This window comes from Aythya ferina, assembly GCF_964211825.1.
Source record: "Aythya ferina genome assembly, chromosome: 6".
In the NCBI taxonomy this organism is placed as follows: domain Eukaryota; kingdom Metazoa; phylum Chordata; class Aves; order Anseriformes; family Anatidae; genus Aythya; species Aythya ferina.
In genome coordinates this window covers 41,734,839-41,748,823 of record NC_140303.1, presented here as the reverse complement: position 1 = coordinate 41,748,823, position 13,985 = coordinate 41,734,839, and the positions used below count along the sequence as shown (strand labels likewise).

At 37.0% G+C, this 13,985-nt stretch overlaps 1 protein-coding gene across 11 annotated transcripts in view; it reads right to left on the bottom strand.

Moving 5' to 3' along the window:
- Window positions 1–143: 143 nt before the first annotated feature.
- TANC1 (tetratricopeptide repeat, ankyrin repeat and coiled-coil containing 1) overlaps window positions 144–13,985 on the bottom strand; it is a gene marked incomplete at its 3' end in the record, with an annotated part of 96,742 nt that continues 82,900 nt past the window's right edge. For 10 of the 11 annotated variants that reach the window (XM_084523927.1, XM_084523933.1, XM_084523930.1 and 7 more), the window contains 8 exons: window positions 13,478–13,611; window positions 12,862–12,985; window positions 12,569–12,744; window positions 10,028–10,160; window positions 9,086–9,177; window positions 5,631–5,777; window positions 3,537–3,637; window positions 144–2,753 (listed from right to left, as the gene is read on the bottom strand). In XM_084523927.1, the coding sequence (XP_084380053.1) occupies window positions 1,388–2,753; window positions 3,537–3,637; window positions 5,631–5,777; window positions 9,086–9,177; window positions 10,028–10,160; window positions 12,569–12,744; window positions 12,862–12,985; window positions 13,478–13,611 (2,273 nt within the window). Of the gene's footprint in view, window positions 2,754–3,532; window positions 3,638–5,630; window positions 5,778–9,085; window positions 9,178–10,027; window positions 10,161–12,568; window positions 12,745–12,861; window positions 12,986–13,477; window positions 13,612–13,985 lie in introns of those variants that run through there. The other variant, XM_084523928.1, reaches the window with a different exon arrangement.

The following is a 13,985-nucleotide window of genomic DNA, read 5'->3' as shown; positions in this document are numbered from 1 at the left end:
AAGTTAGTCTCTTCCAGAAGTTAAGAAATATCAAAGTATGTAATTGGTATTTCTTTTTCTAATAAAAAATAAAGTTGTCATCTCTGTTCCCTATTACTGAACATGCATTTGGAAAGGCAGGGAGAGAGATCTTCCTGTAAGTGTCAGTGACACAGCTATATTAGTAACTTTTATTTTGTATGGAAAAAATACAGTAGCTGTGCAAAAATAGAACTACAGGACAAGAATAATATAAGACTTGTACAAAATGCCAAAGAAACAGTGAGCAATAAATAAACTAAAGCATCATAATGTGAACTTAGAACGTAATTTGTAAAAATGCATACGGGTGTTTACAATGTACATACAACACTGTACACAAACAAGACCTGAATGTGACAACCTCAAGTTGACCACTCCAACCAAAGTACAATCATAGGAATGTCACTGCAGCTGTATATTTTCAGAACTGTGCCAATATAAAACTTTATTTCCTCTGAAAAAAATCTTCACAACTCCATCCAAAAGAGCAACTGCACATACACTTTTCCTTCAACTTTCATCTTCATTCCATCCATTTCTTGAGTGAGTTCACAACACTTACGAAAACATGTCATTGTTGTACCTCTTTACCTGACTAAACAAACAATATATAATTTTGCTGTAAAATAGCACCCAGAGGTGATTAAGTAAACTATATAAAGTGCGGTTATTGTTAACATGCCATAATATTGCGTTACTCAGTGCAATAACCAATATGGTCAAAGCCTCTCAATACACATGCAGATGTCACTGTTTAGTTTACTTGATTGCTTCTTGTTACTAAAAATAGCTATATTTACATGTCAAAACATGGCTGCTTTAAGCTTACTCATACACAAATTATTTATGCTTCCTAAATGTACATCATGCAACCCGAATTAGAGCCCACTAGAAAAGTGATAAAATACTATCTTTGATTTAAAAAACCCATACATATACAGATCTGAATGGTACGCAGCAGGTATTTTCTTAACACCATTCTGAGAAGCACTTAAGCATTATAGAGGCACAATTATGATGTAAGTGATGAGATGTAATACAACTAAAAGCCAAGATTAAAGCCCTATGTAAAAGTAAAGTTGTATATTCAGGGTAAAGTGTAATGGAAATAATTTCTTTGCTTGAGGTCCTAGTTTGGCTGACTGATGATCCTAGGTGATACTTCCTACAGAATTTGCTATTCCAGTTACTATAACTGTTCTGTGATGGTATGAACAGCTTAAAGTGGTTGTACCCATGATATACTGGCCCACTTGGATATGTACTCAAACTTGAAAATGGTCAGCCAATTGCTATTTTGTATTGTCATAATACCCTATGATGTTATAAGCAAAGTTTTACAACTACATAATATACAACATAATATTTACACGTTTGATTCAATGAATGATCGCTTTGGTTTTGTAGAAGTGACATGACTTAGATGGCCTTCCTTATTGATGTGAGAGTGTTGGTGTGCTAGAGCATCTGGGTATAAATGCAAAACTTGCCTAGATGGTCTGTTGTCTTGACAGCAGGCAGATGTTTGGCACTTAACCTCCTCCGGTTCTTTAGCTTGCATACCATTCTGGTTGCTGTCGCCTGGGGCAATAACAGCAGAAGTTTTAGTTTGATAGTGTTTGACTGAGAACTGGTCAAAATTTGAGGACTGAATGCTCCCAGATGCAACGTTTGTTGGTAATCCATCTGATGCTTGAGAGTGCCATGGGCGACTTGATTGATTATTCTGCTGCTGAAACCTTGCAGTCTTATCCATAATGCCCATAAATGGAGTATTGCGAGGTCTGTATTCAGCAGCAGTACCCTGAACTTGATTAACTTTATTCTCCTTTATTCGAACATCTGGCCCTATCCCCTTAATACTATCTGAAAAACTGCTAGCTGAAGTTAAGCTGCTGGTTGAGCTGGCAAGAAGCATACTGCCAGATGGAGAACAAGAAGAGACACCACTGGTTACAGGACTTTGCTGCAGTCTTGCTTCACTGGAAGTCATAGTAGGGGCTGTTGACATGTCAGTGGTTTTAGATTTACTTGCAAAAGAATGAGAAGAGAAATTCTCATTATGCTGTGAATGGGAACACTGGCTGGACATAAGCTTCTCATTGTACAGCTCAGAACTAGGACCTGTGGAAATACTTCCAGATGATGTGTTTGTTCCATCCAAATGCTGAATTTTAGAGTGGTGGACTGGCAAAGGACTTTGGGAGAGATGATGAAAATTTGATTGTGCTGTCTTTGTACTACATTGACTACTTCCCATTTTTGATCCAGGCTGGATGGAGCTCAGGTGCTGATTAGTTTTTACAATCTGTGCTTGTTTTGTTGGCTGCACGATCAAGCCTGGCTCTCTCAAATATTTATTGCCTGTTCTGCCTTGAGGGGACACAGGTCTAGCTTTCTGCTGAACACTGTCTTGAAGGGTTCTGGTGTATGATGCAGTAGCTAAGGAACGTTGCAGCCTTTGTGAAGACGAAACAGATTCATCAGGGTGTGGCAGCTCTTCCTCCCTTTCTTGAGGACCGAAGTTATTTGCACTTTGTATAAGCTCCTCCCCCTCATTATCAGAGTTGTTAGTTTGCTGTACTGACTGTGGAGAATGGTGCTTCTGTTGCTGTGTTCTCTGGAACTGCTTGCATTCCTCTTCTACTCGAGCCAGGAGACGTTTTATTTCTTGATTACTAGGACACAGTTTTGTGGCTTCACGTAAATCAGCAAGAGCAGCAAGTAGCTTTCTACAGTAAAGAAATAAAACAACAACAACAACAACCAACCAAACAAAAAAAAAACACACAAGATTTGTTAGTAAAAGCCTGGGATGAATTTGAGCCTCAGCATTAACCACTACTTATCCACCTCCACCACTTACAAAGTGATGTTCTGATTTGTCATCTCATGCTAGATATGGTGACAAGATAAAGATTGGATGTTATCCAACCCAGGAGAGTCTAAAGTAGAAGCACAGATCCAGACCTAAACCTTTCCCCTTGAATCCCAACAGTCTTCAGAAAAGTAAATCAAACAGGCACACCTCTCCCTAGGCTTTGCTATTTTTTTTGACTTTGGTATTTTTGCAATTTAAAAAGGTGGTTTCTCCTCTCTCCTGTTGTTTTTTTTTTTTATCTTGACCTGCTAATGATTCAACAAATTCTATAAGAACACCTGGTTATTCTTGGTGATAAATAATGCAGTGCTGGAGTTTGGTGGTAGACTATTGACAACATTCTGCTGAGTAATGTGGAGGAGCAGTTCTAACCACTCTTACATTTTATATAGCTCACATCATTATCAATTTGTTACCTTCTACTTCCTGGACTGTCTAATAATTACCTAAATGAGTATTCAATACTGCTTTTTGGGCTTGGTCAGTTTTAGTTGATACAGATGGAAAATGCACAAAGAAAGTAACTTTTTGTAAATTCCAACCAGAACTAGTGGAAAACACAGCTATTGAAATTGTTACAATGTTAAAAAAGTAAATAAATCTGGGTGGATAGATGAACAGAATCAAACATTACCGGCTGTTCCTCTTGGCTCTTGCTCTAGCATAATAAGCTTCATAAGACTTGGGTTTCAGGTCCAGTGCTTTGGTAGCAAACTCTTCAGCCATACCAAAGTCCTAAGAATTTAAACAAATGTACTCCTTATACATTGGCAATAAAAGAAAGCTGCATGCTCTTCATTCATGGTTCTGTTACAGAAGTGCAGATCCAGTATAGAAAGTCACCTTTCTTGGTTAAGAAGAACAGACATTTTCATAAAGACCAAAACCAGACCTCATCTTGGTAACCTCTTCTCTTATGTCCAAGTGAAACTGACTCCAAGGTAGCTAAAAAGCAGTGTTAATATAGATAAAATACAGCTATTTTCAACCCACAGATGTTAAAATGCTAGAAGAGACCGCATGTTTAACAGGATAAGTGAGTACCTCAGATAAAAAGGCTCTAAAAATGTATTTTTAAAAATGACTAGTTAAAAAACTATGAATATAGAAAAAAAAAAACAAGGAAAATATGTTGTACTAGTCCAGGCTTGTTTGCTAAGGTATGTGACAGTTTTACAGAAGAACTGTACTAGATCTAATATAATTGGTCTTAATTTAATAACAACAACATATAATAGTTCAGCTAAATTCATGATTAAAACAAAGACCGGAATTAACAAAGCAGGATTGAAGTTGGGACAAAGATGGCCATGGAAAAGATGAAAGCAGAAGCCAGTCTAATTTTAATACACATACACAGCATAAGGTCTTCATGATACCAAATGATACTGAGCATGACAGCGCAGGAAACTGGAAAAGATTATCATGAAAAAAAAATAATAATAAAAATCCCACATCCTGAGATATCCATGAGCAGGTTGCCCAGAGACGCTGTGGGTGCCCCATCCTTGGAGGTGTTCAAGGCGAGGCTGGATGGGGCCTTGGCCAACCTGATCTAGGGGGTGGCATCCCTGCCTATAGCAGAGGAATTGGAGTTATATATATATATATATACGAGTTATCCTTAAGGTCCTTTCCAACCCAAACCATGGTATGATGGTATCATGCAGGAGAGAGTAATATGATGAACTTAAGCTTTAGATGCAAGGTGATGCACTGTAGGATTAGCAATATATAATCATTTTATCATAATAAAATCAGTTTTTATCATAATAAAATCAGTTTATCATTTGAATACAATGAGAACCTCATTCCTTCCTTCCCTCCTTCCCTCCCTCCCTCTCACTGGCCACAGAGTCACTTTCAAGTACTGGTTTTATGAAACCGAGAAGTGCAGTCTGGTCTGGGAAGGCACCAGGGCATCACAAGATGGTAGTTGTACCAGAAAAGGCAAAGTGATAGTACTGCTGTGCAAGGCAGCAGCAGAACTGCCTATGTAGACTCCTGGACACCCGTGTTTATATGTTCTTCACATTGAAACAGATGCCAAGAACAACTTAAATGACATTGGAAATGAGAAGTTAATGTTTCAAAAGAAGGCCTAGTGTAAAGTGTATTTAGAAAATTAAAAGTTTTTGCTCTGATGGTCATTCAACTTCTTACCAGCCATCTGATACACCGATGAAGGCAGAAAAGAAACAGCCAGCACATAGAATAAAGCTGTAGTAGTAGGTTATGCTGTTTGATATCAAAGGGTGGTGGCCGTGACAGCATTTTCCATTTAGTCTTTTAAAAGTACTAAAAACATCCAGCAGTTTGTTATTCCAAAATAACTGATTACATAAGAATAGCTGTGATAGTTCCCACATGGCAACATGCATTCATCTTAGGAACTGTCCCCATCTGTTGACGCAACAAAGCCCCAAATCAGGATACAGTGAAAAGAATTCTAAAATAGCAAAAATACATGTACAGTGCTTGGACAACATACCAATGTTTAGTAAAGGAGAAATCCTAATATTTTGGCCATGTCCAAATCTTTCCCTTGACGATAATGCTTTGAAAGACTCTGCACGCCCTCTCCCTTTTCTGCCCTTTCAGCACATCAGGATAACCAAAAACCAACGACAGGAGTACAGTAGCATCAACATGTGACACAAACTGTCGATAATGGAATAGAACAGAGGTCTAGGATTCCCAGTGCAACAGATTAAAAGCAAGAGCTTACATTTGTTTTTCGTCGACATCGTGATAAATTTAAGTACAATGAAACTCTCAGCTCATTGAACGCTTTCATTTCTTCTCCAAAGCCTTCCCTCGGAAACTTCCTCAAAGCATACTGATAGCGCTGTGCTGCTTCCTTCATCTTACCTTTCTACAAATTTAGGGAAGAAGAGGCTTTTCAGAAACTCTCAATATTACAATAAAGAATATTACAGATTCAAATAAGTCTATTATCCTGTAGGCTAACAGATATCTTACCTTCAAAGGTACCTGCTTGGATATAAATCACTAAAGTCATTTCAAGATCAGTGTAACCACATTTATATTTGACATCTACCAACTGGCGCACTTCAAGTAGAAAACACAGCCAGACATTTATATTTATATATATACATATATATATAAATATATGTAAATTATCATATTTTATATACAAATATTTATATATTATTCTTTTATATGTGTGTGTGTGTGTCTTATATGACTGGCTTATATAAACCAGACACTTACATATTAAAAAAAAAATATATATATATATTATTACACTTACACACAAAGAGAGAACTTGAGAGTTAACTAGCGTTTGTCTTTCTTTCTAAAGTCATGCCTTTATGGTATTTCACCAAGACAGTACTTGCATTAATATATAATACTTATACCTGAAGAATTGTTCTGGTATATCTATAATACTGTATGATGAAGTTCTTAATTTTATTTATTTATTTATTAAAGAGGGCAGTCAACCATAGTTTATTATAGCTCTAAGATGTTTCTAATAGATCATGTCTTTAATCAGGAATGGTGTAACCTTTAATCAGGTGGTGCTGCTGCAGTAGAAGCTCTGGTGAAAGGAGAATGGGGAGAGGGAGAAAGAGCCAGTACAACATTCACACGTGCAGTCCAGCTACTCCCAGCTTCGCTTAGGTGTCTCAGGCATGATTAATTGGATGGCTGAATGTATACATTTAAAGCAATGAAGGATCAGTCTCCAACTTTTTAACAAAGGTTGAATAAGAAAGCTAAGCCATCCCTCAGGACTATTTGGATGATCCATGGTTGCATTATGTTCAGATTCTCCAAAAGATGCTTGGAGAACATCTCTACAACAAGCTGAAGATTTGACACAGTTCTGCTAAAACCACTGAAATCCTCCTAGTATGAAAAGATAGCAAATCTTTCAGCTGACAGATGAAGATTTTTTTCTCTTAATGGATATTATAGGAGTTAGTTTATTTTCATAAACATTGTTTCTTTTCATTTAATTAAACATTCACAGTAGTCATAATTTACTGTTGAAACTGACATATAAAATATTTAAGATTTACCTTGCTTATGTTATTCAAACAGAAAGCTGAATAGTTACTGCATACTGTGAATACACTCAAATATGTGCTAGTCTACTGGATAGTTATCTTACAGATACTTTGGCAAACAAATATATCAAAGGATATTTGAAAAAGTTTAATAAGCTAAATAAAATACCATAGCTCTAGCAGGTCCAATCAAATGATTATAATAAAACTAAATGGTCTAAAAAAAGGTCTCAGCAGGGGATACAACCTCTTTTAAGAAATTGTAAAACATATTAGTACCAAGCCCTGCTGTGTTAATCTCTGGTCTCAAAGTCCAGGCTGAGTCCAACCTGCACAGCAATGTGAGGAGAAACTGAAACAAAACAAGTTGGTGCTGATGACGCTGTGGGTGACACCTTCTCCTTTAACAACCCCATGAGTCATATTCAATACACCACTAGGTTAGTGTGGCACAGGAGAGGCCTCCCAGGGACAACAGAATTGCCTTTGCTGCATTAACTGTTATCCTTTAGGTTGAAAGATGTCCCAGCTTCTCATGAGACCCTGGTTGGAGTGCTGTGTTCAGCTGTGGGGCCCCCAGTGTAATAAGAAGGATGTGGAAGTATTAGAACGAGTCCAGAGGAGGACCACAAAGATGATCACGGGGCTGGAGCACCTCTCCTACACAGACAGGCTGAGAGAGTTGGGGTTCTTCAGCCTGGAGAAGAGAAGGCTGTGGGAACACCTTATAGTGGCCCTCCGGCACCTAAAAGGGGCCTACAGGAAATCTGGGGAGGGACCCTTTTTGTTGGGGATTGCAGTGATAGGACAAGAGGGAATGTAATTAAACTGAAAGAGGGTAGATTTAGATTAGATGTAAGGAGGAAATTCTTTGCTCTGTGGATGTAAACTGGAACTGGTTGCCCAGAGAAGCTGTGGATGTCCCATCCCTGGAGGTGTTCAAGGCTGAGTTGGATGGGGCTTTGGGCAACTTGGTCTAGTGGGAGGTGTCCCTGCCCATGGCAGGGAATTGGAATTAGATGGTGTTTAAGGTCTCTTCCTACCCAAACCATTCCATAATTCTGTGATGATTTTTTTTTAAGGTACCTGCTTGTATGTAAAGCTCTAACCTCATTTCAGGACCAATAAACTTGACAAATTAACCAGATGTATTCTTAAGACAGAATTTGGATGAATCTAAGCAGGTCCACCCTGCTTCATGATAGTAAAGTCTCAAGGGTACCTCTCCTATATTATGCAAAGCTGTGCCATTCAGCCATTCAGATCAAAAATCAGAGATAAGGTGGCAGATGTTTGAAGATCCTTATTTAAAAAAAAAAAAGGAAAAAAATAGCAACTGCAAATTAAAAATCTTATAGCTAGAAAAGACTTTGAATGATGTGTGTATAAGTCATTCTGCTGTGTTGCACTAGTGAAATAAAGGAGGTGTATTGCAGAGTGTACAGAAACCAATTCCACTCTTCTGAGCAAGATATCACCACTAGTAAAGAGAATGTATCAAAAGAGCTGCCACTTTCCTCATTCTGTATTTAAATAGCATACAAAAGAACATTAGCCTGAAGGATATGCCTGTACATTACTTAATTCAACTAGGCACTTTCAAATGAGCACCTTATATTCTGAGTTGCAACCAACTGACAAATGTCCACAGAGCAACTTGCTCAACTGAAAGAAAATATACTTACCCTTTAACCATTGTTGTTATTCTTTTAATTAACATACTAGTTTTAAATTATTATTCCTCAAGGTTTTCTTAAGGTTTCTTGATACTGTGAGAAACAAAGTTGTGTTTTGCAGTAGAACGTGCTTTTGCAGTGGAAAATTCCACTAACCTTGGACTTTGGCATATTTAAAAGTGATTGTGCAGGCATGACAGTAACATAGCAGCGGGGAGTATGTTAAGCAGATAAGGGGAGGGTCCCGCTGTCCCACAATAAAGAGGCTAGCTAAGAAAAACAGGATGAGCAGTGCAAAATCAGTAAAAACAAATCACAGGCCCCCTAGTCAAGAGAGAAGAAGGAAAAAAAAAAAGAAAAGGAGAAATTAATGGTTAGTCGAATAAAATTGTACATATAGGGTATAGTAATAAGCATCAAGTGGTTTGTGAACCTGTAGTATTCAGCCAATGAGGAAAAAGTCTACCTACTTTGTACAGTATATTTCCTTCTTCCATCAGTTTCTGCAGCAGAATAAGGAGAATGTCGGGTTTTGAGGTGGCCATTGCCCATGCTGCATTTCCTGAAAGTTAAATTTTAAGGATCTCTGACAAAGGGGAAAAAAATTGTTTTTTATAACTATTTGCACTGGAAAGCCTAATCCTACTTTAGTGCATATCCCACTTTCATGAAACAACTATTACTATATTTTAAGTGTGTATGTTAAATATACATGTGCGCACATTCATATCCATACTTGTCCCCTACCACCCCACATAGATAGCAGACAAATATGAAAGGGTCCAATTAATTTTTCCCTTGCTCTAAAGCCAGTATAGGAAAGGATGAAAGTCCATGGTGAAGCACAGGCCTAGATAAGGATCTGCATTTAATCATATTTGGTAACCAAATAACGATTTAAGCATATAACAGATTTAGTAGTCATTACATGCACAGATGCACATGTACTTGCCCACTATAATACATGACACAGACATACCTTTTGTCTACTACTTGCAAAAATGTGTGATTCTAAACTATATTTAGAGAATGTTATTTAAATGTAAAACTTCTTCATCTAAACCATTAATAGTGGCAGAATTAAGGATCATTAATAGCATAGTAATTCTTTTCTTGTTTAAGTATGTCATGACAGAGTAACCATGTAAAGACAGATTCCTCAGGCTCTCCATCATCATACGCTAAAGAAAGGAGTAGAATAAGATTTATTTTATTTCCTCACTTCTGAAGTGGAGACTTGAGGACTTGAATGCCTACCTCTAAAACAAGGAAAGAGATTCATTTCTCTTGGGTGGGCATCTGCAAACCATACTACCTACAAAAATCTAGCATGCACTTCAATATTTATTTATTAAATCGACTTCACAGAAGTGACAGCAATTCTAGCAGAGCAGATAATCAGGCTTACTAACCTAATTTAGCTCCTTTTCTTAGGAGCATAACCACTACTGATGTATTACGACATCCAATAGCTCTGTCCAGTGGCCGCATGCCACTGTGGTCAACATGCTCAATCATCGCTCCTCTCTCTACCAAATACTGCACCTGTAAAAAGAAATAAGACAAGCCTTGTAACATTCTTGGTAGGAGATGCAGAACAGTGAAATGTTTAATCTCCCATCTAATCTTCCTTGAAGTATACTGAATATATCCTGAGTATGATAAAGCCACTTAAAATCCATTGAACTGAATCCATTGAAGACAACATGGCTATACTGTCAAACTACACCAAAGAGCAGCATTTTCCTAGTTAATGAATTAAAAAAAAAAACAAAAAACAACAAAAAACCACACCCAAATTCTGACACTTAAGTACCTGTGTCAGGAAAACAACACATGCTTGTTCTCTGCTTTGTTCATGTTCTGCTTGCTGATATGAAGACAGCTACTTAAGCAAAAAGGCAGTAAAGCTCAAATGAAAACAGTAGCAGTGCAGGACCTGTGGTTTCAGCCAACTACTAGAGTCTTCAAGCACTCTGTAAGACTACGATAACAAACATGAAGTGCAGTACCAGCATATGCTCCTAGTATAGGACAAAGTGCTGTTTAAATACAATAAAAACAAAATACACAAACTATTTTTGTGTGAGATATTTAAAACATTCTAGTTAACATTTTAAATACAAGTTATGGTGCTGAGGGACCGCTTCTTGTTCTATACCAAGAAAAAAACAGAACATTTGTTATTTTCTTAATTTCTTAACCATTTATCCCAACAGTCTAGCACTGTAGCTTCCGACATAAACATAACAAATGTAAAATGCAGCATGGACAAAAAAGAAAGTTTAGGATACCAATATAAATGTCAGATACCATCAGCTTCCAAGTATCCAGAGCAATGGGGTAATTCTAGTAATTGTTCATCAGTAACAGCAATTAAAAGTGCAATATATAGGAAATTACAGCAATGACAGGTTTGATGTAAACAACAGTCCTTTTGTATAACCACTGCTTACTTAAATATGATTGGCAGTAATCTAGCACAGAGAAAGATTTTAACAATCCTTCCCATTGACAGGCCCCCAAGACCAATAACCTGCTGGCCTTGTGCGTAATCTCTGCCTTAGCACAAAGATCAGGTTGTTCAGCAATATGAAGCCTTGGCACAGCTTCTACTCCAGTGCGATAAACCACAGTAGGGTATGTACAGAGCTTTTGATACCCTTCATTTCCAAGCAGGAAGAAAAAAACCCTTCATATACCTGTGTTACTGAAGAACACTTGCAGGTGCAGGAAGAGTTCTGTGATGTGACTTCTGAAATTTGTTAAAGCTAGTTCAGAATCTAAGGACTTATTTATAATTTTAAGTTAACTCTAACAAAGGCAGAATGGAACTTAAAGCAAACTACACCACATGGTAGCATTTTCATTCGAGAACTGCTGTTATGAAACAGGATTTTGTGTATGCAAACTCTAGAAAAACAGATACTGGTGAGTTTGAGAAGCTACATATGCTATTGTTTCTAATCCCCTGGTAACTGTAGGATCTGTTTACAGTGCTTGTAGACTGAACATGTTCTTCCATGTAGCATGCTGAAATTACAATCCTATCTGGACAGGATTCTGAACTGTGCTTTACTGCTGAGTTTTGAAGTATGAAAACAAAAATATACAATAACTTCCAAGGCTGTATTTTTAAAGATTTATGGGAATCACAAACTTACTGTATAATTTAGAGAAAAAATTGTGAGAAAGTTACAAGCCAGAAAAAGGAATTTCAGTTGTCCTTTTTCTGAAAAGACCTATGGAACAAACTAGTTCAGAATCAGAAAAACTGATTCAACATCTCAGGCTTTTTATTTCCACATTTATAGACTGGATAGTAATGTTGGAATGTGTTTAGTGCCATGACATTCCTAAGATGAAAACTGTATGGATTTCTAACAGTTCTCTCACTGTCACGCAACAGCTTGTAAGATAATTATCGCGAACAAGTAATACTGCATTATAATGGAGAAGTAGAACCTTTAAGCCTTTCTGGCAATATTATTCTTCTTTCTGAGTCTCTCTTGGTGTCTCTGTTCCACTAAGGTAACCAACTGACTGGGATCCTGTCTGGTTACCTTGATTGATTAGCGAAGGCAGAAGAAAATTTTCCTCTCACATCGCATCCCCCAGCCATTTTATTTATTTATTTTTTAATTCCAGTTCATCCAACATAGAAATTATGCTACTTTTTATTAAGATTTAAAACATCATTTATACATGTGTAATGCTGTACTTTACGTCACAAGTACCTTGGTACTAAAGCCTTATCTAGAAAATGCTCTTCAGAGTAAACACTCCTACTACAGTCAAGACATTAGTGGTACCACCATCTTAACTACTTGCGTAGGTTTCCTTTCTATTGTGGTTGGCAATTTTTAATTTTTTTAATTTTTATTTTTTAATTTTCTTTCGTATTGTGAAAATTCAATACATGCTTAGTTTTTCTACTATTAAGCTCTACTTACAATATCAGCATCTCCATAAAAAGCTGCCAGGTCTAAAGGTGTTCGTCCGTTTTTGTCTGTCTGATCAGTTGCTGCACCTTTCTCAACTAAATACTGAACCACTTCCCTGTGGCCTTTTAGACATGCCCAGCTCAAAGCTGACAGTCCTTCTTTGTCCAGAGATGAAATTGCTGCACCTAAAAATGAAAATCAACTTTGTAATGAAGATGTCCTGTTTAATATGCAAAATTACTCAACTCACATAGATGCAGTTTCTGGAACAGCCATTGAGCATTGAAACAGTTATTTTCTACCTTCAGAAAGGAGAAATTCCACAGTGCTCAAATGTCCTTCACAAGAAGCCACCATAAGTGGAGTTCTGCCTTGTTTGTCACTTAAATTTACATCAGACCCATGCTTCAGAAGAAGTTTAGCAATCTGAAATAGGAGAAAAAAAACACTATTGAAAATAAATTGGTAAATTTAAATTTTTGCCATAATAAACTTCTACAGGAGAAGACTAAGGTGTTCTTTATAGCAATAATTTAGAAATCCCACTCAACTCTTAACTGTTTGCAAATCAGGACTTTCTGTTGATGGGAGTGGCAAGTATGAAGAAGGCTCTAAGGGTCTCTCCCCATTAAATACAGATGCAGTCTAGTGGATATGAAATTGTCTCTGTTCTTGGCCCACGAAATAAAGTGTTTTAAATTCCATATATTATTTTTAAGGAATATTACAATTAAGGTTGGCATACCGCTGATATATTCTTGAACTGGTAAATTAAAAAATAAACTTCTGAATATGTCCCTTAGAAGTTGATGCAAATGCACATTACAAAATTTACACTGACTTATTACAGGACTAGAAATAGGGGAAATCAAAGACTGTTTCCGTATCAGTACATTAGTTTGTGAAGATGCATCAGACCTGCCAGTGACCCTGCCGTACTGCACAGAAGAGTGGAGGAATGCCCCTCCTATTAGCTCTTGTCACAACCGCTCCATGTTCGAGAAGTAATTCGCACACTTCCAGTTTTCCTCTTCCTGCAGCAGCTGTCAGGGCTAAAGAAAGCATTTTCATCAACATCTCTTAGCTGTTTTAACAATTCCTTTGATACATGCACATTATATAAGTGTTAAGGAATCCCCAGTTTTTTTCAACTCAGCTGTTCCACAAGATATTTCATATCTACTCTCAGACTATAAATGTATTAGTCACAATCAGATTAAGTCAAAAAGCCAAAGACATTCTCTTAAATAAAAAGGTAATTCTCAAAGATAACAAATACAACATGTACATACCTTGTAGGTTAAAGGGATTCATTATGAAAATTTAGGATAGACAGGTAGGCTTCTCTTTAAGATTTAAGACAGTTATAGTTCCTTTTTCACTATTTTTTTCTTCAGGAGAGGAAAGCTGCTTCTTTTTCCCTCAG